General features: G+C 33.7%; 1 protein-coding gene across 25 annotated transcripts in view; it reads right to left on the bottom strand.

Moving 5' to 3' along the window:
- LOC128205330 (zinc finger protein 62 homolog) overlaps positions 1-17,231 on the bottom strand; it is a 77,257-nt gene that overhangs the window by 39,269 nt on the left and 20,757 nt on the right. Inside the window, exon 5 of one of the 25 annotated variants that reach the window (XM_052906879.1) lies at positions 914-1,539. The exons of 15 other annotated variants lie outside the window; for them this stretch is intronic. In XM_052906879.1, the coding sequence (XP_052762839.1) occupies positions 1,307-1,539 (233 nt within the window). In that variant the 3' untranslated portion in view covers positions 914-1,306. Of the gene's footprint in view, positions 1-913; positions 1,540-1,833; positions 2,560-2,781; positions 3,899-4,808; positions 5,217-6,433; positions 6,694-7,421; positions 8,393-9,882; positions 10,527-11,177; positions 12,058-12,825; positions 13,180-15,353; positions 15,980-17,231 lie in introns of those variants that run through there. 9 more of the 25 variants (XM_052906883.1, XM_052906882.1, XM_052906881.1 and 6 more) reach the window with 9 other exon arrangements.

Here is a 17,231-nt window from a genome sequence, read left to right as displayed (position 1 = left end):
TTCTCAGATTAATTTTAGAGAAATATTTCGGCAACAACTTTGATGCCATGGAATTTGATCAATGGTTCATGTAGACACGGTTTTATTACGATAACTTGGTAGATGAAATAAGGCAATAACATCAAAACACAATACATTATTCAATTATTTTATTTCATATCATAGTTTGTAACTGTTAGGACAATAAAAATGCATTTGAATACCAGGTTTGATTTATTCACAATACTTGAACTGTCTCACATCAATCACCATTCAATCATACAACAAGACATGACAGATATATATACAGTCAATGGTAACTTCTTTCAAAGCATTAATACAGCTTCAATAGCATTATTCTGCATGTTGACATTTACAATTACTATTTTATGACCAAATTTTTTTTTCACTTCAACCAAAATATAAGTCCAGAAATCAGCAATGAACAAGAGCTGTCACAGGAATGTGACAAATGCCCCCGCAAGGCCTCATTGGACAGATAGCCATTGGTATTTGCACCTGTATGGACAGGCAGCCATGATTATGCAACATATTTTCATGATGACCCAACCTACCGTCCTATAAAGTTTAGAAACATTGATCTGAAACATCTTTAAAGAGCATACGGTAGTATGAACATGGACATACTAAGTCACTTCAAGATGGTGTGGATGTCAAAACATCTCTGGGACTAGCCTTCATCAGTTATTGATTGGAAACTGATTTTTAGATTGAGGTCACCACCACTCTGACCTTTCACTCACAGACCACAAAATCAATAGGGTTCATCTGCTTATTTTTTCCAACCCGCTTAACAGGTCTGAGGTCTATGCGCTCAGGCGTTTTTCAGTAATTGATCAGAAACAGCTTTTCAGCTCGAGGTCACCACAACCTTGATCTTGAGCACACTGACCTCAAAATAAATAGGGGCTTATCTGTTAGTCATCACCAAATGCCTACCAAGTTTGAAGTACCTTGGCCTAAGCATTTTCATTTATAGATCGGAAATGAATTTTCAGTTTGAAGTCACCACAACCTTGACCTTTGACCACAACATTAATTAGGGTTTTATTATCAGCTGGTCATTACTAACCTGCCTACCAAGTTTAAGGACTCTTGGCCAAAGTGTTCTTCAGTTATTGATCAGAAATAAATCTTCTACTTGAGGTCACCATGACCTTGACCTTTGACCCACTGACCTTAAAATCAATAAGGTTCATTTGCTGGTCATTACCAGCCTGCCTATCAAGTTTGAGGTTTATGCACCTAAGCATTCTTCAGGTATTGATTGAAAACTGTGGGGACAGACAAACAGATGATTGGGTTTCTATTTGCCATCCTTTGGGGGCAAAAAAATATTAAATTCCAAATGTGTTATTAAGTGCCTTTTCAGCCCATCCTTTCGACTGAACTTTTTTCCACAGATGTTGCATTCAAATGGCTTCTCGTCGCTATGTTTGCTTGATATATGTCTTTTCAGGTCAAACTCTCGTGTCAGTATCTTGAGACAATACGGGCACTGATTCTCCTCCAATTTTACATTTGCCTTTTGCTCATCACCTGAAATGGTACATACAATTGTATGAATATTATTGTATAATTTATGATGCAATAAGAAACAACAGGGATATAATTAAGTCCAGAAGCCCCTACTTTGCTGATGTTTAAAGAGACCTTTGGACAACAATTTTGATGGATGGAATTGGCAAAATGGTTCATATTTACATGGATTTATTACAGGCAGCATTTGTGTATGAAATGAAAAGGCAATAGTATGAAGACACAGTGTATAATTAAAATATTTATTTCACATCATACATTTGAAACAACAATGAAAATGCAACTGGAATTTGTTTGATTTATGTACAATTCTTTAACTGTCTCACATCAATCACAATTCAATAGGTCGTCCAGTAAGCGGACCACGGTGACCCAAGCTCAATTCTTTGCCAGGTTGGTGGCCGCCAAGCCTGACATGTGAGTTTTCTCTGTAGTCTCCAGTTTCCTCCACAACACAAGACCACACTCACACTTACTGTAAGTTAATATTTAACAAACTTCACCAAATACACAAAATCATATGAAAGTATGAACTGCCAAACTATCAAAATATAGAAAGTTCATGCCAACAATTTTATATTATTATAGTTCCTGTTACTTCCAGACTGATTGAGAATGTCACTAAAAAAGATAACATTAACACAAGATTTTAATATTTTGAACTTTCAAGCCTTTAAATTCTGAAGTTTTTTTATGCCGTTTTTAGAATATGGAAGTTTTTGTACTTCCAAAGCGTAAATTTTGGAAGTTGTAACCTATTTCTAGGGAGCATTACACTCCATATTTCCTTTGATCAGAATAACCCCTCATTGTCCCATTTCAAATGGGTGACCATGTGGTTTTTCAGCACATCTTTGCGACTGAATCTTTTGCCGCAGATGTTGCATTCAAATGGCCTTTCGTTGGTATGCCTGCTTGCTATGTGCCTCTTCAAATGATTTTTCGAGGATAAAACATCTCTACAGTATTGACACTGCCACTGGTTCTCCGCCACCAGGGATGTAGGCCCAAGTTCCACTCCTGAAATGATCATTATTGTGCATAAGAAATAGGGGGAAATGTATTATTCCTTAAACTAACTGGTAACATAAATTATTCATTACACATAATCAAACAAACTTAATACAATGTTTTAAAAAAAGCAAAAAGTCAAGTGCAAATTCCATTTATTATTATATACAACATTTTTATACAAATCAATGAGATTTTAATGTCTAATAGAACAATATTTACAGTCAAAGTCACTGATGCACTTCGTTGCAGGAACAGTTTAGTGTTTTAATCTATTGTCACATAATGTACATAAATATGTACATATGTATACAGAGATGAAAGTCCCTAAAAATTACTATTTCTATATACAAATGTACATCAAAAACAACATTGACTCTCAATTCTTTTTTCAGGATTAATCCTAAACTTGATCATCCTTGATATCTTAAATATCAATCATATTTATCTTGCAAGATACTAAGACACTGTAATAATCTTTCAAACCAACTAACATTTACTAATACATAAAATAAGCTCTTTAACAGGTCTATTCAAGTATTATAATTCAAGAACATGATATCATATCAATGGAAACCTCATTACTAAATATAACATTTACAATAACATATAGTTCTTTGTATATAATGACTGCAAAAATATATTTTTAAAATACATTTAGCATAGCAAAGTAAGAATACATTGTATGGCCATTTGTACCTGATGCAACTAATGTGTCAACAATTTTTTTAACTTAAATTCTGTAACTGATTGAAACGTCCATTAAATGTAACAGGATTGTCTTTCTAGTGATTTTGGGACCAAACATTACAGTATATTAAATGTCCGCATTTTTGTGCCAAATTAATTCCCCAACTCTGTAAGATGAAAAATCATAAAATCACACCAAAAGTTTAGTATCTATACTATTAAAACATGTATACCAAAAATTAATGAAATTTGTCAACCATGCCATACCTAGTTTTCCAGAAACAGTAAAAAAAATAACATGCTCATTTTAAAATTATCCCACACTGGGATAGCTTTATTTTCTGGGAGTATAATGAAACACAAATTATAAAAATCAATAACACAAAATTACACCAACTCTCCAGAGTTAAAATCTCATTTAAAGTATTTTAGAGAAACTCTGAGTCGTCCAACTTTATGTGATGAGTGACAACGTGCCGGGTCAAACAGTCACTACGACTGAACTTTTTGCCACAATAGTTGCACTGGAATGGTCTAACGTTGGTGTGTTTGGACCGAATGTGTCTGGCAAGATGTTTCTTTTGGGACAAAATATCAAAGCAGTGTGGACACTGATTCACCCTCAGTTCTGACAGGGCTGGTAGTCCTTGAACAGCACCTGAAATAATACATAAAGCCCAGTCAAATATACTGCTAAAAATGCAAAGTGTAAGTGAAGCAGTCTTAAAATAATTTAATAACTTAGTTTTTCAATTGTACAATGGCATCCAATGGCTATGCATTGACCATTCAAGTTAAAGAAATAGCTACTAATGAACTTTATATCCATGATATAGTTCATATCAAAATTTATGATCACTGACCTTGACCTTGATCAAGACTGACCTTGATCAAGACTGACCTTGACCTTGATCAAGACTGACCTTGACCTTGATTAAGACAAGGCTTTTTTTTCAATAAGGAAAATAAATCCTGCAGGTAATTATTGACCTGATCTAGATGAATTATACATATGCAACATGATACTATGGTTATTAAACACATTTCAAGTGTCATTAAATTCTGTTAATTAGTTACATACAGGTAGAAATTGCAATGGGCAAACTAAATAAAGCTTTTTTTGTTTATGAAAGGGGCAATCACTCTTGTTAAATCCACTGACCAAATCCAGATGAATCTTACACATGCACAAGCAATTTTCAGTTTTACCAGTAATACCCACTTGACACAAGTTTCATTAATCACTGTCTTATAGTTACAAAGTAACGGCCGAGGATGGACGGAAAGACTGACAATGCCAAAATCTTTAAGACCTCATGCAGAGAAAAATAACATAATGTAAATCATAAGACAAAAACAAAAGTAGTGGTGACCAATAATCAGCAGTAATCGTTGCTGTGGACTAATAGTCAACAATCGGCAAAAATAAATCGATAAATCAAATAATTGGTGCCTTGAATTCTAAGGCAAAATCCACATTCTATACATCCGTTTATCTTACTCAATTCTCTTTACCCTCAAATAACCAAAATTTAAAATTATCCCACACTGGGATAGCTTTATTTTCTGGGAGTATAATGAAACACAAATTATAAAAATCAATAACACAAAATTACACCAACTCTCCCGAGTTAAACACAAAATTACACCAACTCTCCCGAGTTAAACACAAAATTACACCAACTCTCCCGAGTTAAACACAAAATTACACCAACTCTCCCGAGTTAAAATCTCATTTAAAGTATTTTAGAGAAACTCTGAGTCGTCCAACTTTATGTGATGGGTGACAACGTGCCGGGTTAAACAGTCACTACGACTGAACTTTTTGCCACAAGTCTTGCACTTGAATGGTCTCACGTTGGTGTGTTTGGACCAAATATGTCTGGCAAGACGAGTTTTTTGGGACAAAATAATAAAGCAGTGTGGACACTGATTCACCCTCAGTTCTGAAGGGGATGTCGGTTCTTGTACATCACCTGAAATAATACATAAAGCCCAGTCAAATATATTGCTAAAAATGCTAAGTGTAAGACTTAGTGAAGCAGTCTTAAAATCATTTAATAACATAGTTTTCACTGGTACAATGGCATCCTATGTCTATGCATTGAACATTCACATTAAAGGAATAGCTACTTATGAACTTTCTATGATAATAGAGTTCATATCAAAATTAATTTCCACTGACCATGACCTTGATCAAGACTGACCTTGACCAGACTGCACTTGACCTTTTTCAAGACCAGGATTATTTTTTCAATAAGGAAAAAAAATCTTGCAGGTTACAATTGACGTGATCTAGATGAATATTACATATGCAACACCACACTCTCGTTATTAAACACATTACACATAATTGTCATTAAGTTCTGTAAATTAGTTACATACCGATAGAAATTGCAACATACGAACGTAATTTCATTACATTCTTAACCCATGCGATAAAGTGTGATTTAATTTAGCAGTACATACTCACTAGATGTGAAAATATATATGACAAAATGTATCCTTTAAATTTTCTGCTAATTTCCGATTAATACTATTTATAATAGTTGGTCTGTCTGTCCATTTTAATCGATAATAAAAATACAGAAAATTGCCAATCACTTCCCAATAGTCATAAAAATTAACTATGATCCTAGGCTTAAATGGCCGGTGAAGGCCTTAATGAGACGCATAATGAGAAAAACTTACAAGACAACAAACACAAAAAACATATTCATTAAGCATAAAACATAAAGTGAATTTAATTATATATCATAACAAAACTGAATGTTTTTGGTGCGCTGTATTAGGTTTATGAGCAAATGGGAATACAAAAATACTTTATACACACTTAAGGAATGAAAATCATTGTTTACACAAAATCAAGACACAATTAATATTAGCAAAAAGTGATGACAAATGGTTTTGTTTTGGATTTTTTGGGCAAATTTGAACCAGCCCTAAGGCCTATTTGAACCGTCCTGACGGCAGCCAGTTCATATTGAGAACCCTGCACAAACATAATATTTCATTTACTGTTCCTCCGATTCATTAAATTAAGGTAAACTAAAACACTAATGAGACACACTTTATACATATTCAGCTAAACTGACAAAAATCTACACCAAGAAGTATCATTCTCAAATTGTTTCAAAGAGCTAATATTTAATAAGTTTTCCAAGAACACAAAATTACATCAGCATCAAAATTTTCAGAGTAAGAATCTTCATTGCAAAGTTTTCCGTGAAAATCCCCGACTGTCCCATTTCAAGTGAGTGACGACAATGTGTTGTCTCATAGAATCTTTTCGACTGAACTTTCGGCCACATGTGTTGCATTCATACGGTTGCACGCTGGTGTGTTTGGACAGTATGTGTCTAGCCAGGTGTCCTTTTTGGGACAAAATTTTATAGCAGTGAGGACACTGATTCTCCTGGAGTTCTGAAGGGGCTGTTGGCATTTGATCAGCAACTGAAACAATATATAGAGCCATTGCAAATAAACTGTTAAAATGCATAATATTGCCATATGTTACTATCAAAAGGAGCAGTCTTATGAATGGATAACATCATTTCAACCACTACTCAAATATTCTAATGGCCATCGAAGGTAGAGCTTATAACCTTCACTTAAGATATTCCCAGCACTAATGATCAAGATCAAAACTCACCTGAAAAATGAAAAGACCAAGGACCATATTCCAGTGTTTTGATTGGACTGCAAAAATAAATGGCTAATAGGTGGAATAACTGAGGCTTATCAGAATAATATTAATTCTGCTCCCAGCCACTATGTGGGTTGGATTAGAGGAATTATTGATGTTTTTACTTTTAGGCGTGGGCCAATCCACAGTCAATAACTGTATACACCCGTTTTTCAGTAGAAAAGGGGGATAACTCGACAATTTTCAAGAGTTGTGGGCTTTGCTTAACATGCGAGTATTTTCTCTAGCAATATGTGTACCAAGTTTCTTATGAAAATGTTGAACGGTGAATTATAATGGCTAAATTAAAGTTTTTGCATAACGACTTCAAAGATGCCAAAGACGCTAAGTCCAGTGTTTTTTCTTTGCAAAATAGGTGAACATCAAATTAATAACAAGATGAACAAAATCAAAATATAAACAATCTATTGCATTCATATTACACTCAATACATTTTAAATGATTAAAATAAAAGCAGATAATTGTCACTTGTAGTGCCGGAATTTGGACAATGTCATGATAGTTTATAACAACTACCAGATAACTGCTTCAGTTAAATTCAAAACTAAGTTGATATATCAAAAAGTTTGTATCACAAAATTAATGAATAGCTGAATTACATATGACTTGGATTTTTAATTGGTTAGTAAAATTAGTAACTATTTATTTTCATAAATTTATGATTTAAGGTCATTTTACAGTGAACAAAGGATAAAATGCTTACAACTAAGTTATAAGCCAAAAATCAATGAATGCAGTAAATATAAAAATATAACAAAAAACAGTTTACCTCAAGTTCAAAGGAGCAAAGCACATTGAATGCCAGAACTCTTCTGTTTTAGTGAATTCAGACAAACAAGGGACAAAACTCAGTAATTAAATAAGACAGAGTTATGTGCCTGACAAGGGACAAAACTCAATATTTAAAAAAGACAGAATTATGTGCTTAACATAATATACACACATTTTGTTTCTGGCAAAATGTACTGGGCCAATTTTCATTTGGATATAATTTTTACCAGTTTCGGTTTATATATTGGCCAAGGTTCAAGTCTGTACACATAACAATGACATCGAGGACAACAAAACCAAAGCTATGACAAATACCTAGGGGAAATTACTCCGTAATTAATGAAGCAAGAGCTATGTGCAAAAAATGTGCATTTTGCTTCTATACCTAGACATTTTTTTCCGAAAAACAGACATGCTAAAAATCACTCTATTTTAATAAGAGCAGCTGATTTTCAAAAGTCTACTCAAATCCTCCTGGGTTAACAAGTTTTAGGTGTGTCACCATGTGAGATTTCAAAGTGTCCCTGCGGTTGAAGCATTTATGACATATCTCGCACTCAAACGGTTTTTCTTTTGTGTGCTTGGCATTCACGTGTCGTTTAAGTAAGTAAATGTTCGCCAAAACCTTCTGGCAATGGGGGCACTGTTGCCTGGCATGCCTGTCTGTCTCTTGACCTGCAAAATCAAAATAGTAACATTATTTATACTGACAACTGCCTATTTCATTAAGATTAAAATTATGTTCTCCTTAAAGATTCTTTATGATGTAAGGCCTAAGAAAATAAAATTGGTTCAGGTTACCCAACCCTACCTACAAATAGGCACTAACCTACCATTTTAGTAGGAAAAAAAGTTTTGTGAGGTTTTTTTTAAATATTATTATAGATTTTTTAATATTTAGTTTAAAAGTTTTAAAGCTTTATACAGCAGATTACTTTAACGCAATTCTCCAATGTTGACAATAACAGCCTAAGATAACAAGAGGAAAAGTCCAGCAAGTATTGTTATGTGTAGTGTTTGGACGTTATATATACAGTGAAACCCTGTTGGCTCGAAATCACTTGGTTTGAATTCCTCATTGGCTCAAACTGGATGTAAAGGATCAATTTCTTTATACTGAGGTAAGCATTCCAGCTTGGTTTTTCTGAGGTTTGAGGTATTTTCACCGGTCTATGGAAGTTTGAGCTAACAGGGTTCGACTGTAATGTCCAAATATATTAACAACTCATAGAAACACAAACCAACATAAACAGAAGCTTAGGCCATACCAAGTTGTTTCTATGTTTGAGCGTCTCGGCTTAAATTCCAACCAAATCAGATTCCCTTACCAGCATATATGTTTATATAGTGTTTTTTTCACCATTTTAGGAATAGGGCCTGGATCATTTTGATAGGGAAAAATTTGAAAAAATCACCAAAATCTGGAATTCCTATTTTGCAAAAATTGACAGAAAGACAAAAGAATGAAAAGAAATTTAATAACCAAAATTTCTGAGAATTGAAGTTCATCATGTAAATGATATATTCCATCAAGCTTTAGAAATTCACTTTTCTTTGCTTAAAATTTCAATTTTGGTAAATGTTGTTTTTTTGTTATTCAGAAACACAATTTTTACCTACAAGATGATGCTTAACATCAAATCAAATAATCTTGCATGCAGCATACATGTATGTTGGTAACATAAATCTCCCAAAAGGCACATCATTCTAGAAGTCAACCTTTGTTAAAATACTTTAATAACATGAAATCAAATAATCTTGCATGCCGCCCGATGTTGGTGAAAAAAATCTCCTACCCCCCACCCCTTATCATTTAAGAAAGAAAGCTTTGTTGAAAAATAAAAAAAAACAGGACACCAAAAGTCTTAGTACTTAAACAGACGTTCTGTCATCTTAAAAATTCTTTCACTGATGTATGTTGATATAATCACAAACTTCACATGCTTTATGGAATAAATGAAAATAAATGAAATAGATTTATTTCAAATTTTGTCATATTAAAACTTACAATAGGTTGACAATAAATATGTGTTCAATATATACAATAGTCAGTCTGTAATGCAAATACATTCATACATTTTGATATTGTTAAAATCTTTCTCCATAATCACACAAAGAAATACTTTTGAAGTATACCAACAAGAAACATTGCACTTGTAGAAATTGTCATAATATTAAGCCAGCAAGCCCTACTAAAATCCTTCCCTGTGAGGCCTTGCTTGGAATTCTGGATTCAACAAAGGAGAATTTGTAAAAATGTAATATGCTGGTGCTAGTAAAAGCATACTGGTTAGTTCATCCATAAGTCTTTATAATTTCCACGACTCAACACATTTTCACCTTAAAAAGAGTCCTATTACATTGATGAACTAATCAGTGGCAAGCCAATTGAATAAAACTGGTTAAGTATTTGGATTGGTTTAAGTTGGCCAAAATATTTATCGATTGGTCAATATTTATCCAAAAATTAATATGAACCAATCAAATCATTTAACTGTGAAAACTAGCCTAAGACAACTAAGAATATCCAAGTCTGATACAGTTGGCTGCTGGAATTTTAATTCACACTAAACATCTCCAGGTTTAGCTTCAACGTTCACCGTCCAATCATCTATATTCAATTTCAAATGTGTCACTTTATGGGCCCTCAATGTATCCTTCCGGCTATAACGTTTATGGCATGTGTCGCATTCGAACGGCTTCTCTCCCGAGTGCATGCTGACAACGTGGCGCTGAAGCTTGTAAGTGTTGCAAAGCACCTTGAAGCAAAAAGGACACTGTTTCTTGCTAAGGCGGTCTGGCGCACGGCCTGAAAATGATAAACATAGAAATGATTAAATTTTTAAAAATATATTGGCAAATCAGCATCATTCTTAAATGGTATATATAGTGAGAGAATACAGGAGTATTTTCCTTATCTTTATTGCCTCATGAATGAGTTTAAAGCAGCATTCTCTCAGAGTCTTTCTTTTAAATCATCAAGTTTTCACAAATTTCAAATATCACCTGGGAAGCTTTACAAGGAATCAATACTCATAGAGAGCTTACATAATCGCAACATTATTTCTACAAACGGACAGCTCCTGAAGAAATTGTTTGTCAAGCATTACTTCCATAGCATTTAAATCAACAAAAGTTGAAAACATTAGTTCCAACAAACTGTAATAACACAGTCTTATCCTTGTGAATATTTTAATTCTGTTAAAGAAATGTCAAATTTTAGGGTTGGAAATATTTGTTTGAAGACTTCAACAATAAACATTCGGATTTCAATCTCATATTTTATGATAAATGATTTATGATAAAAGTCAGAAAAAACAACCTTAATACAACAGAATATTTTATTACATAATTTTACACAATATAAAAAACATATAAATGATCTTAAAATAATGCCAAAAAGTCTTCATTTAACGAAATTCCGTAATAATTTCTAGCAACAAAACTGAAACATTTCACATATATTTCGAACATTTATTTCACACAATAAAATGTGACATGCATTCAAAGTGTATCATGCTCTTTTTATAAAAAGCACAATATCAAACATGTATTCAAACATTATCATCTTTCATTTAATAATTGATCACAATGTTGTAAATTATATACAAGAACTGACTGCTGGCAAAATTGGACTGTTCAAATGGCAATTGGGCCAGTTCAAATTTGAAAAATAAGTGTATTTAATAGAATAAGTAGTAGCTGGCCGGTTACTTTACTACTTGAGTGGGTTTATCTGAAAATTATTGAGTACCCAGGATCAAACAAATGTATTAAAACTAAAAATTATTTTTTGTCCCTTCATGGGTTTCAAAATTGTAATAAACATTCCTCCATTTTCTTCTGATACAGAATAACTTGACACAGCATTGTACACACATTTTTGGCAAATTAACTATGAACAGACTTTCATAAGTATTTTTTAATATCATAAAAATTAAGCACACGTATGTAATCTCAAACACACTTTCAAACTGAATATTTTATTGTAACTTCCAAGTATTTTTTATCACTTCTTTTGTCCAAAATGAAATTACCCTTCCTATAATTACTTTTAATTACAGAATAACATGACACAGCTTTGAACATTTTTTCAGACTTGAGTTAAAATTATGATTTATTACAAGGCAATTCGTTCGCATTCATATGACGAATCATGTGAGAATTCAAATGCACTTTTTGATTGAATCTTTTGTCACACACAATGCATTTGAATGGTTTCTCTCCTGTGTGTACTCGCATATGCGCCTCCATTTTCCATCTGGTTGGGAAATATTTGCCGCAAACTGTACACAGGCGTTTTGTTCCCTTGTTTGTAATCAGCTGCTGAAAGGCCGGAGCTGAAAAATATAACAAACATACTACAAGTCTTATACAAATCTTACCATGGGAACAGCAGTTCCATTTTAAGTAACATTTAATACACATCATGCTATGGGAAGAGCAATTCTATTTTCAATTACGTTTAATACACATCATGCTATGGGAAGAACAGTTCTGTTTTTAATTACGTTTAATATACATCATACCATGGGAACAGAAGTTCTATTCTTAGAAACACTTCATTCAAATAATACCATGGGAACAGAAGTTCTATTTTTAGTAACATTTCATTCAAATAATACCATGGGAAGAGCAGTTCAAATTTAGGAGCATTTTATACACAAACCATGGGAAGAGCAGTTCTATCTTAGTAACATTTAATACACAAACCATGGGAAGAGCAGTTCTATTTTAGTAACATTTAATACACAAACCATGGGAAGAGCAGTTCTATTTTTAGTAACAAGAAGCTATGATGTTATATTGATTGCATATGTAATAGTGATTATTCAACATATTTCTGCTTGATGCAGTTGCAGTTATAGAAACAATTGTTCAAAAATGTTTACAACACAAATTGTATGCAAATGGCTATAATTTTTTGCTATCCTGTGAATTCATCAATTTGGTAAAAACAGTACAGAATAACTTGACACAGCTTTGTTCACACCTTTTGGCAAATAAACGATGGACAAATTCTAAAACATATTTTTTTAATCATGAAAATCAAATACATTACTACAGATCTCAAACTCTCTTTCTTTACTGAATGTTTTATTGTATAACTCCCAAATATTTTTGTCACTTATTAATGTCTAAATTGCAACTAACCTTCCTCAACTTACTTTCATAACAGAATTACATGACACAGCTTTGTACACAAACTATCTTCAGTTTATGTTAAAATTGTAATTTATTATAAGGGAATTGGTTCATATCAATATGACAAATCATGTGCGAGTTCAAATTCACTTTCTGATTGAATCTTTTGTCACAGACAGTGCATTTGAATGGTTTCTCTCCTGTGTGTATTCTCATATGCGCCTCCATTTTCCATCTAGTTGGGAAATATTTGCCGCAAACTGTACACTGGAGTTTCCTCCCCTTGCTGTTGGTAATCAGCTGCTGAAAGGCCGGAGCTGAAAAATACACAAACATACTTAAGTTTTATAACATTATATTCCAAGTTGAAGGACCAACCCAGTGTTTTTCTATAATACCCAGTGTTTTTCTATAATTATTTGTTTATGGTTTCATTTACATGATATACCGCATTTAATACACATAATACCATGAGTAGATCAGTTCTATTTTTAGATTTCATCATACCATAGGAAGTGCATATCTATTTTTAGAAACATTTAAAACACATCATACCATGGGAAGAACAGTTCTATTTTTAGTGACATTTAAAAACACATCATACCATGGGAAGAGCTAGCAGTTCTACTTTTAGTGACATTTAATACACATCATACCATGGGAAGAGCAGTTCTATTTTTAGTGACAATTAAAACACATCATACCATGGAAAGAGCAGTTCTATTTGTTGTAACATTTAATACACATCATACCATGGGAAGAGCAGTTAAAACTATAGTAGTTTGGTTTCTGTTTATTTCTTACTAGGTTAATTTTCACACAAAAGGGTATTTACTACTATTATCAGATTTTAATGTTCAGTTTGAAGTTAAAATGCATGCACAATTTTATCATCAGCAAAAAACATACATAACTAGAACGCCACCAAAGCGAATATTGTAACAAATTTAAGGCCTGTATGCACCTAACTTCAGGACTTTTGATGGTCTTTTTAAGGACAAAATCAATTAAAGGTCTTTTTAAGGCCATGCAAACATTCTGATTAATACAGGTGCACCAAATCACATATTCAACAGTTCATATCATGGTCATTGACATCTGAAAGTTTGAAAAAGATTTATAGAAAAAATGAGAAAAAATGACCAAGGATTAGGCTAGACAAAGCTGTATAATTTTTGCCTATTTTAACTTATTCAGGGGCCATAATTGGAGACATGATCATGTGATTCCAACCACAATCACAGGGGCAAATGTTCTCACCATGGCTAAAAGTTTGAAAAAGATTCATTCAAAAATGACGAAGGAGTAGGACGAACAAAACTAATTTTACCCAATTTAACTCATTAAGGGGCCACAACTCCACTCAAGATCATGTGACTCCCACCAAATTCATGGAGGCAAAGGTTTACATCATGGCCATTAATATTTGAAAGTTTGAAAAAGATTTGCTCAATAGCTTCAAAGAAGAATCCTGGACAAAGCTAATTTTGCCCAATTTAACTCATTAAGGGGCCACAACTCCACTCAGGATCATGCGACTCTGACCAAATCCACGGAGGCACAGGTTTACATCATGGTCATTAATATTTGAAAGTTTGAAAAAGATTTGTTCAATAACGACAAAGATGAATCCCGGACAAAAAAAAACGGACGGACAGACGGACAGACAGACAGATGGACAACCCGATTCCAGTATACCCCCCCAAACTTTGTTTTGGGGGGTATAATTATAAACATACATAATTATATTTCGATATGTATATAAATATATATATCAATGTAGGTCGCAACACTATTAACATCTACATCTCCAAAAATGACCACATCAGTTATATCATTATTATTGACTAAAATTTTATTGCCTTCTAGGTGTGAACTCAATATATGTACAGTCAAAACCGATTGGCTCAATAACGCTAATGGCTCGATTTCCTCGTATGTCAAACTGGATGTCAAGGACGGATTTTGTTTTACTCTTTGGAAGCATTCCTGCATGGCTCAATATTTGCGAGGCTCAAAGTATTTTTGCCGGTCCCTATAGTATATCAAGCCAACGGGTTTTGACTGTACTACTTTTGAACCAAAATGTGTCTCTTGAAGTATGTTCATCCAAAAAAACTTTTTGAGCAACAAATCAGTAAACTATGGAACACAACTAAAATCATGATGGTATGATTGTTTCTTTATAGCTCTAATATTCGTTAAAAGGTGATAAAAACCATTCACAATTCATAGATCTTTCTTTCCTCCCAAGAGTCTAGTTTAGTTAAAATCCTGAATGAACCTTATAACCCATGCAACCTATTATGAACTAACATGTGCCTTCTCAATTCTCCTTCATGGTCAAAACTCCATCAACCTGACGCTGCACTTTATAATGTATATCATAGGCCTTCTCAAGTTCCCTTCCTGGTCCACCCCCCCCCCCCCCCCCCCTCAACCATGCACTTTCATATTGTAATAACATGAGCATTTTCAAGCTTAAATCCTTCCTGCTTAACCCTTCATCAACCATGCACTTTCATATTGTAATAACAGGAGCATTTTCAAGTTTAAATCCTTCCTGGTCCACCCTCCATCAACCATGCACTTTATAATGTATCAACATGTGTCTCTTCAAGTTCTCCTCCTGGTCAAACCACCATCAACCATGCACTTTATAATGTATCAACATGTGTCTCTTCAAGTTCCCCTCCTGGTCAAACCCCCATCAACCATGCACTTTCATATTGTAATAACATGAGCATTTTCAAGCTTAAATCCTTCCTGCTTAACCCTTCATCAACCATGCACTTTCATATTGTAATAACATGAGCATTTTCAAGCTTAAATCCTTCCTGCTTAACCCTTCATCAACCATGCACTTTCATATTGTAATAACAGGAGCATTTTCAAGTGTAAATCCTTCCTGGTCCACCCTCCATCAACCATGCACTTTATAATGTATCAACATGTGTCTCTTCAGGTTCCCTTCCTGGTTAAACCTCTTGTGACACAGATGACATTCATGTGGCCTCTCCCCTGTATGTATCCGCATGTGAACATCGAGCTTTGACTTAAACCCAAACATTTTCCCGCATATTGGACAATAGAGGATATCTTTGCTGTCAAGATTACCTGAAAGATAGAACATAAATGACGCTGTATTGACTTGAATACAAGTACCTACATGTAGTTTCAACCTTCCAAACACTACAAGAATCTGGGAGTCGGAAGTCGGAAGCTGCTATGATGAGATATGCAGCCATCAAACATTTTTAATAATATTGCTTATGATGACAAAACCCTTCAAATGGTAACAAATTAAAGTAGTTTGTTCCATCTCTTTGTGCATAATGTGTTTGCGCAGATGTTTTACCCTTTGTTTACTTATTGTTGGCTTTTGACATTAAATAAGTTGTAAAAAGCTTTGAATGCTTACAGTGTTCGAAATTCACGGTAGCCCGATAGCCCGAGGCTACCAAATTTCAGCCGGGGCTACCGATTTTCCACAGAAACTAGCCCGACCGGGCTACCGTTTTTTCCTTAGGTTATTTAAAAAAACCTGCCAATTAAACGTGTTACGCATCATGTTTTTTATACGCAAAGCCTTATTATTCAAGAATGCGTCCTTCAAGGCGACTGGAGCGATTAAGTCGCCTCGACAACGGCGAACTCGGATTCGCCGAAATTTACATTCAGGGCTCAAGCCATGTGCTCAATGTTTGTTTATTTAATCAATAAATATAAACACATGCCAAAATTCATTAACGCCCGACGTGACAAGTAATTATCGATCAGTTTTTAACCAGTAACTGTGTCTATTAGCAGCAGTCAAACTCTATGACGTCATTAACTCCGCCCATTATGTAAATTAACCGATAAAGTCGGCAGTTTTCGACAACAACGATGGCTATGAAAATTGACAATGCTAAAATAGCAATATCAACATTGATATTTTATTTATTTCATTTAAGTATATTTTATTTATTAGCTAATATATAAAGAAAGATATTTAAGTTTTTAATGCGAACAGAACATAATCATTCTACAAAAGTTGTCTTAAATGCGGAGGAAACAGGTGCTCGCTTACTTCCTGACAAATTTAATCAAAAAAAAAGGAGAACTGTCGGATATACAGTTAACTCATTGTCTGTGTACAGTACAGTAAGGTTCTATTTTATACCTTTAAATAGCTTTGCCATTAATTTTTAAAGAACAATTATAGGAATATTGGCAATATAAACATCAATATATTTTTGTTGTTACTTCTGAAACTTGAAAGTGAAACTGGAAGTTGAAAAGAGAAAAATGTCATTGCACAATCGCTGGTGCATATCGGATTTGACAAGGATGCATTGGATAACAGAACTTATAGTACATGCATAAC

This window comes from Mya arenaria, chromosome 10 (assembly GCF_026914265.1).
Source record: "Mya arenaria isolate MELC-2E11 chromosome 10, ASM2691426v1".
Taxonomy (NCBI): domain Eukaryota; kingdom Metazoa; phylum Mollusca; class Bivalvia; order Myida; family Myidae; genus Mya; species Mya arenaria.
This window is presented reverse-complemented; position numbering and strand designations above follow the sequence as displayed.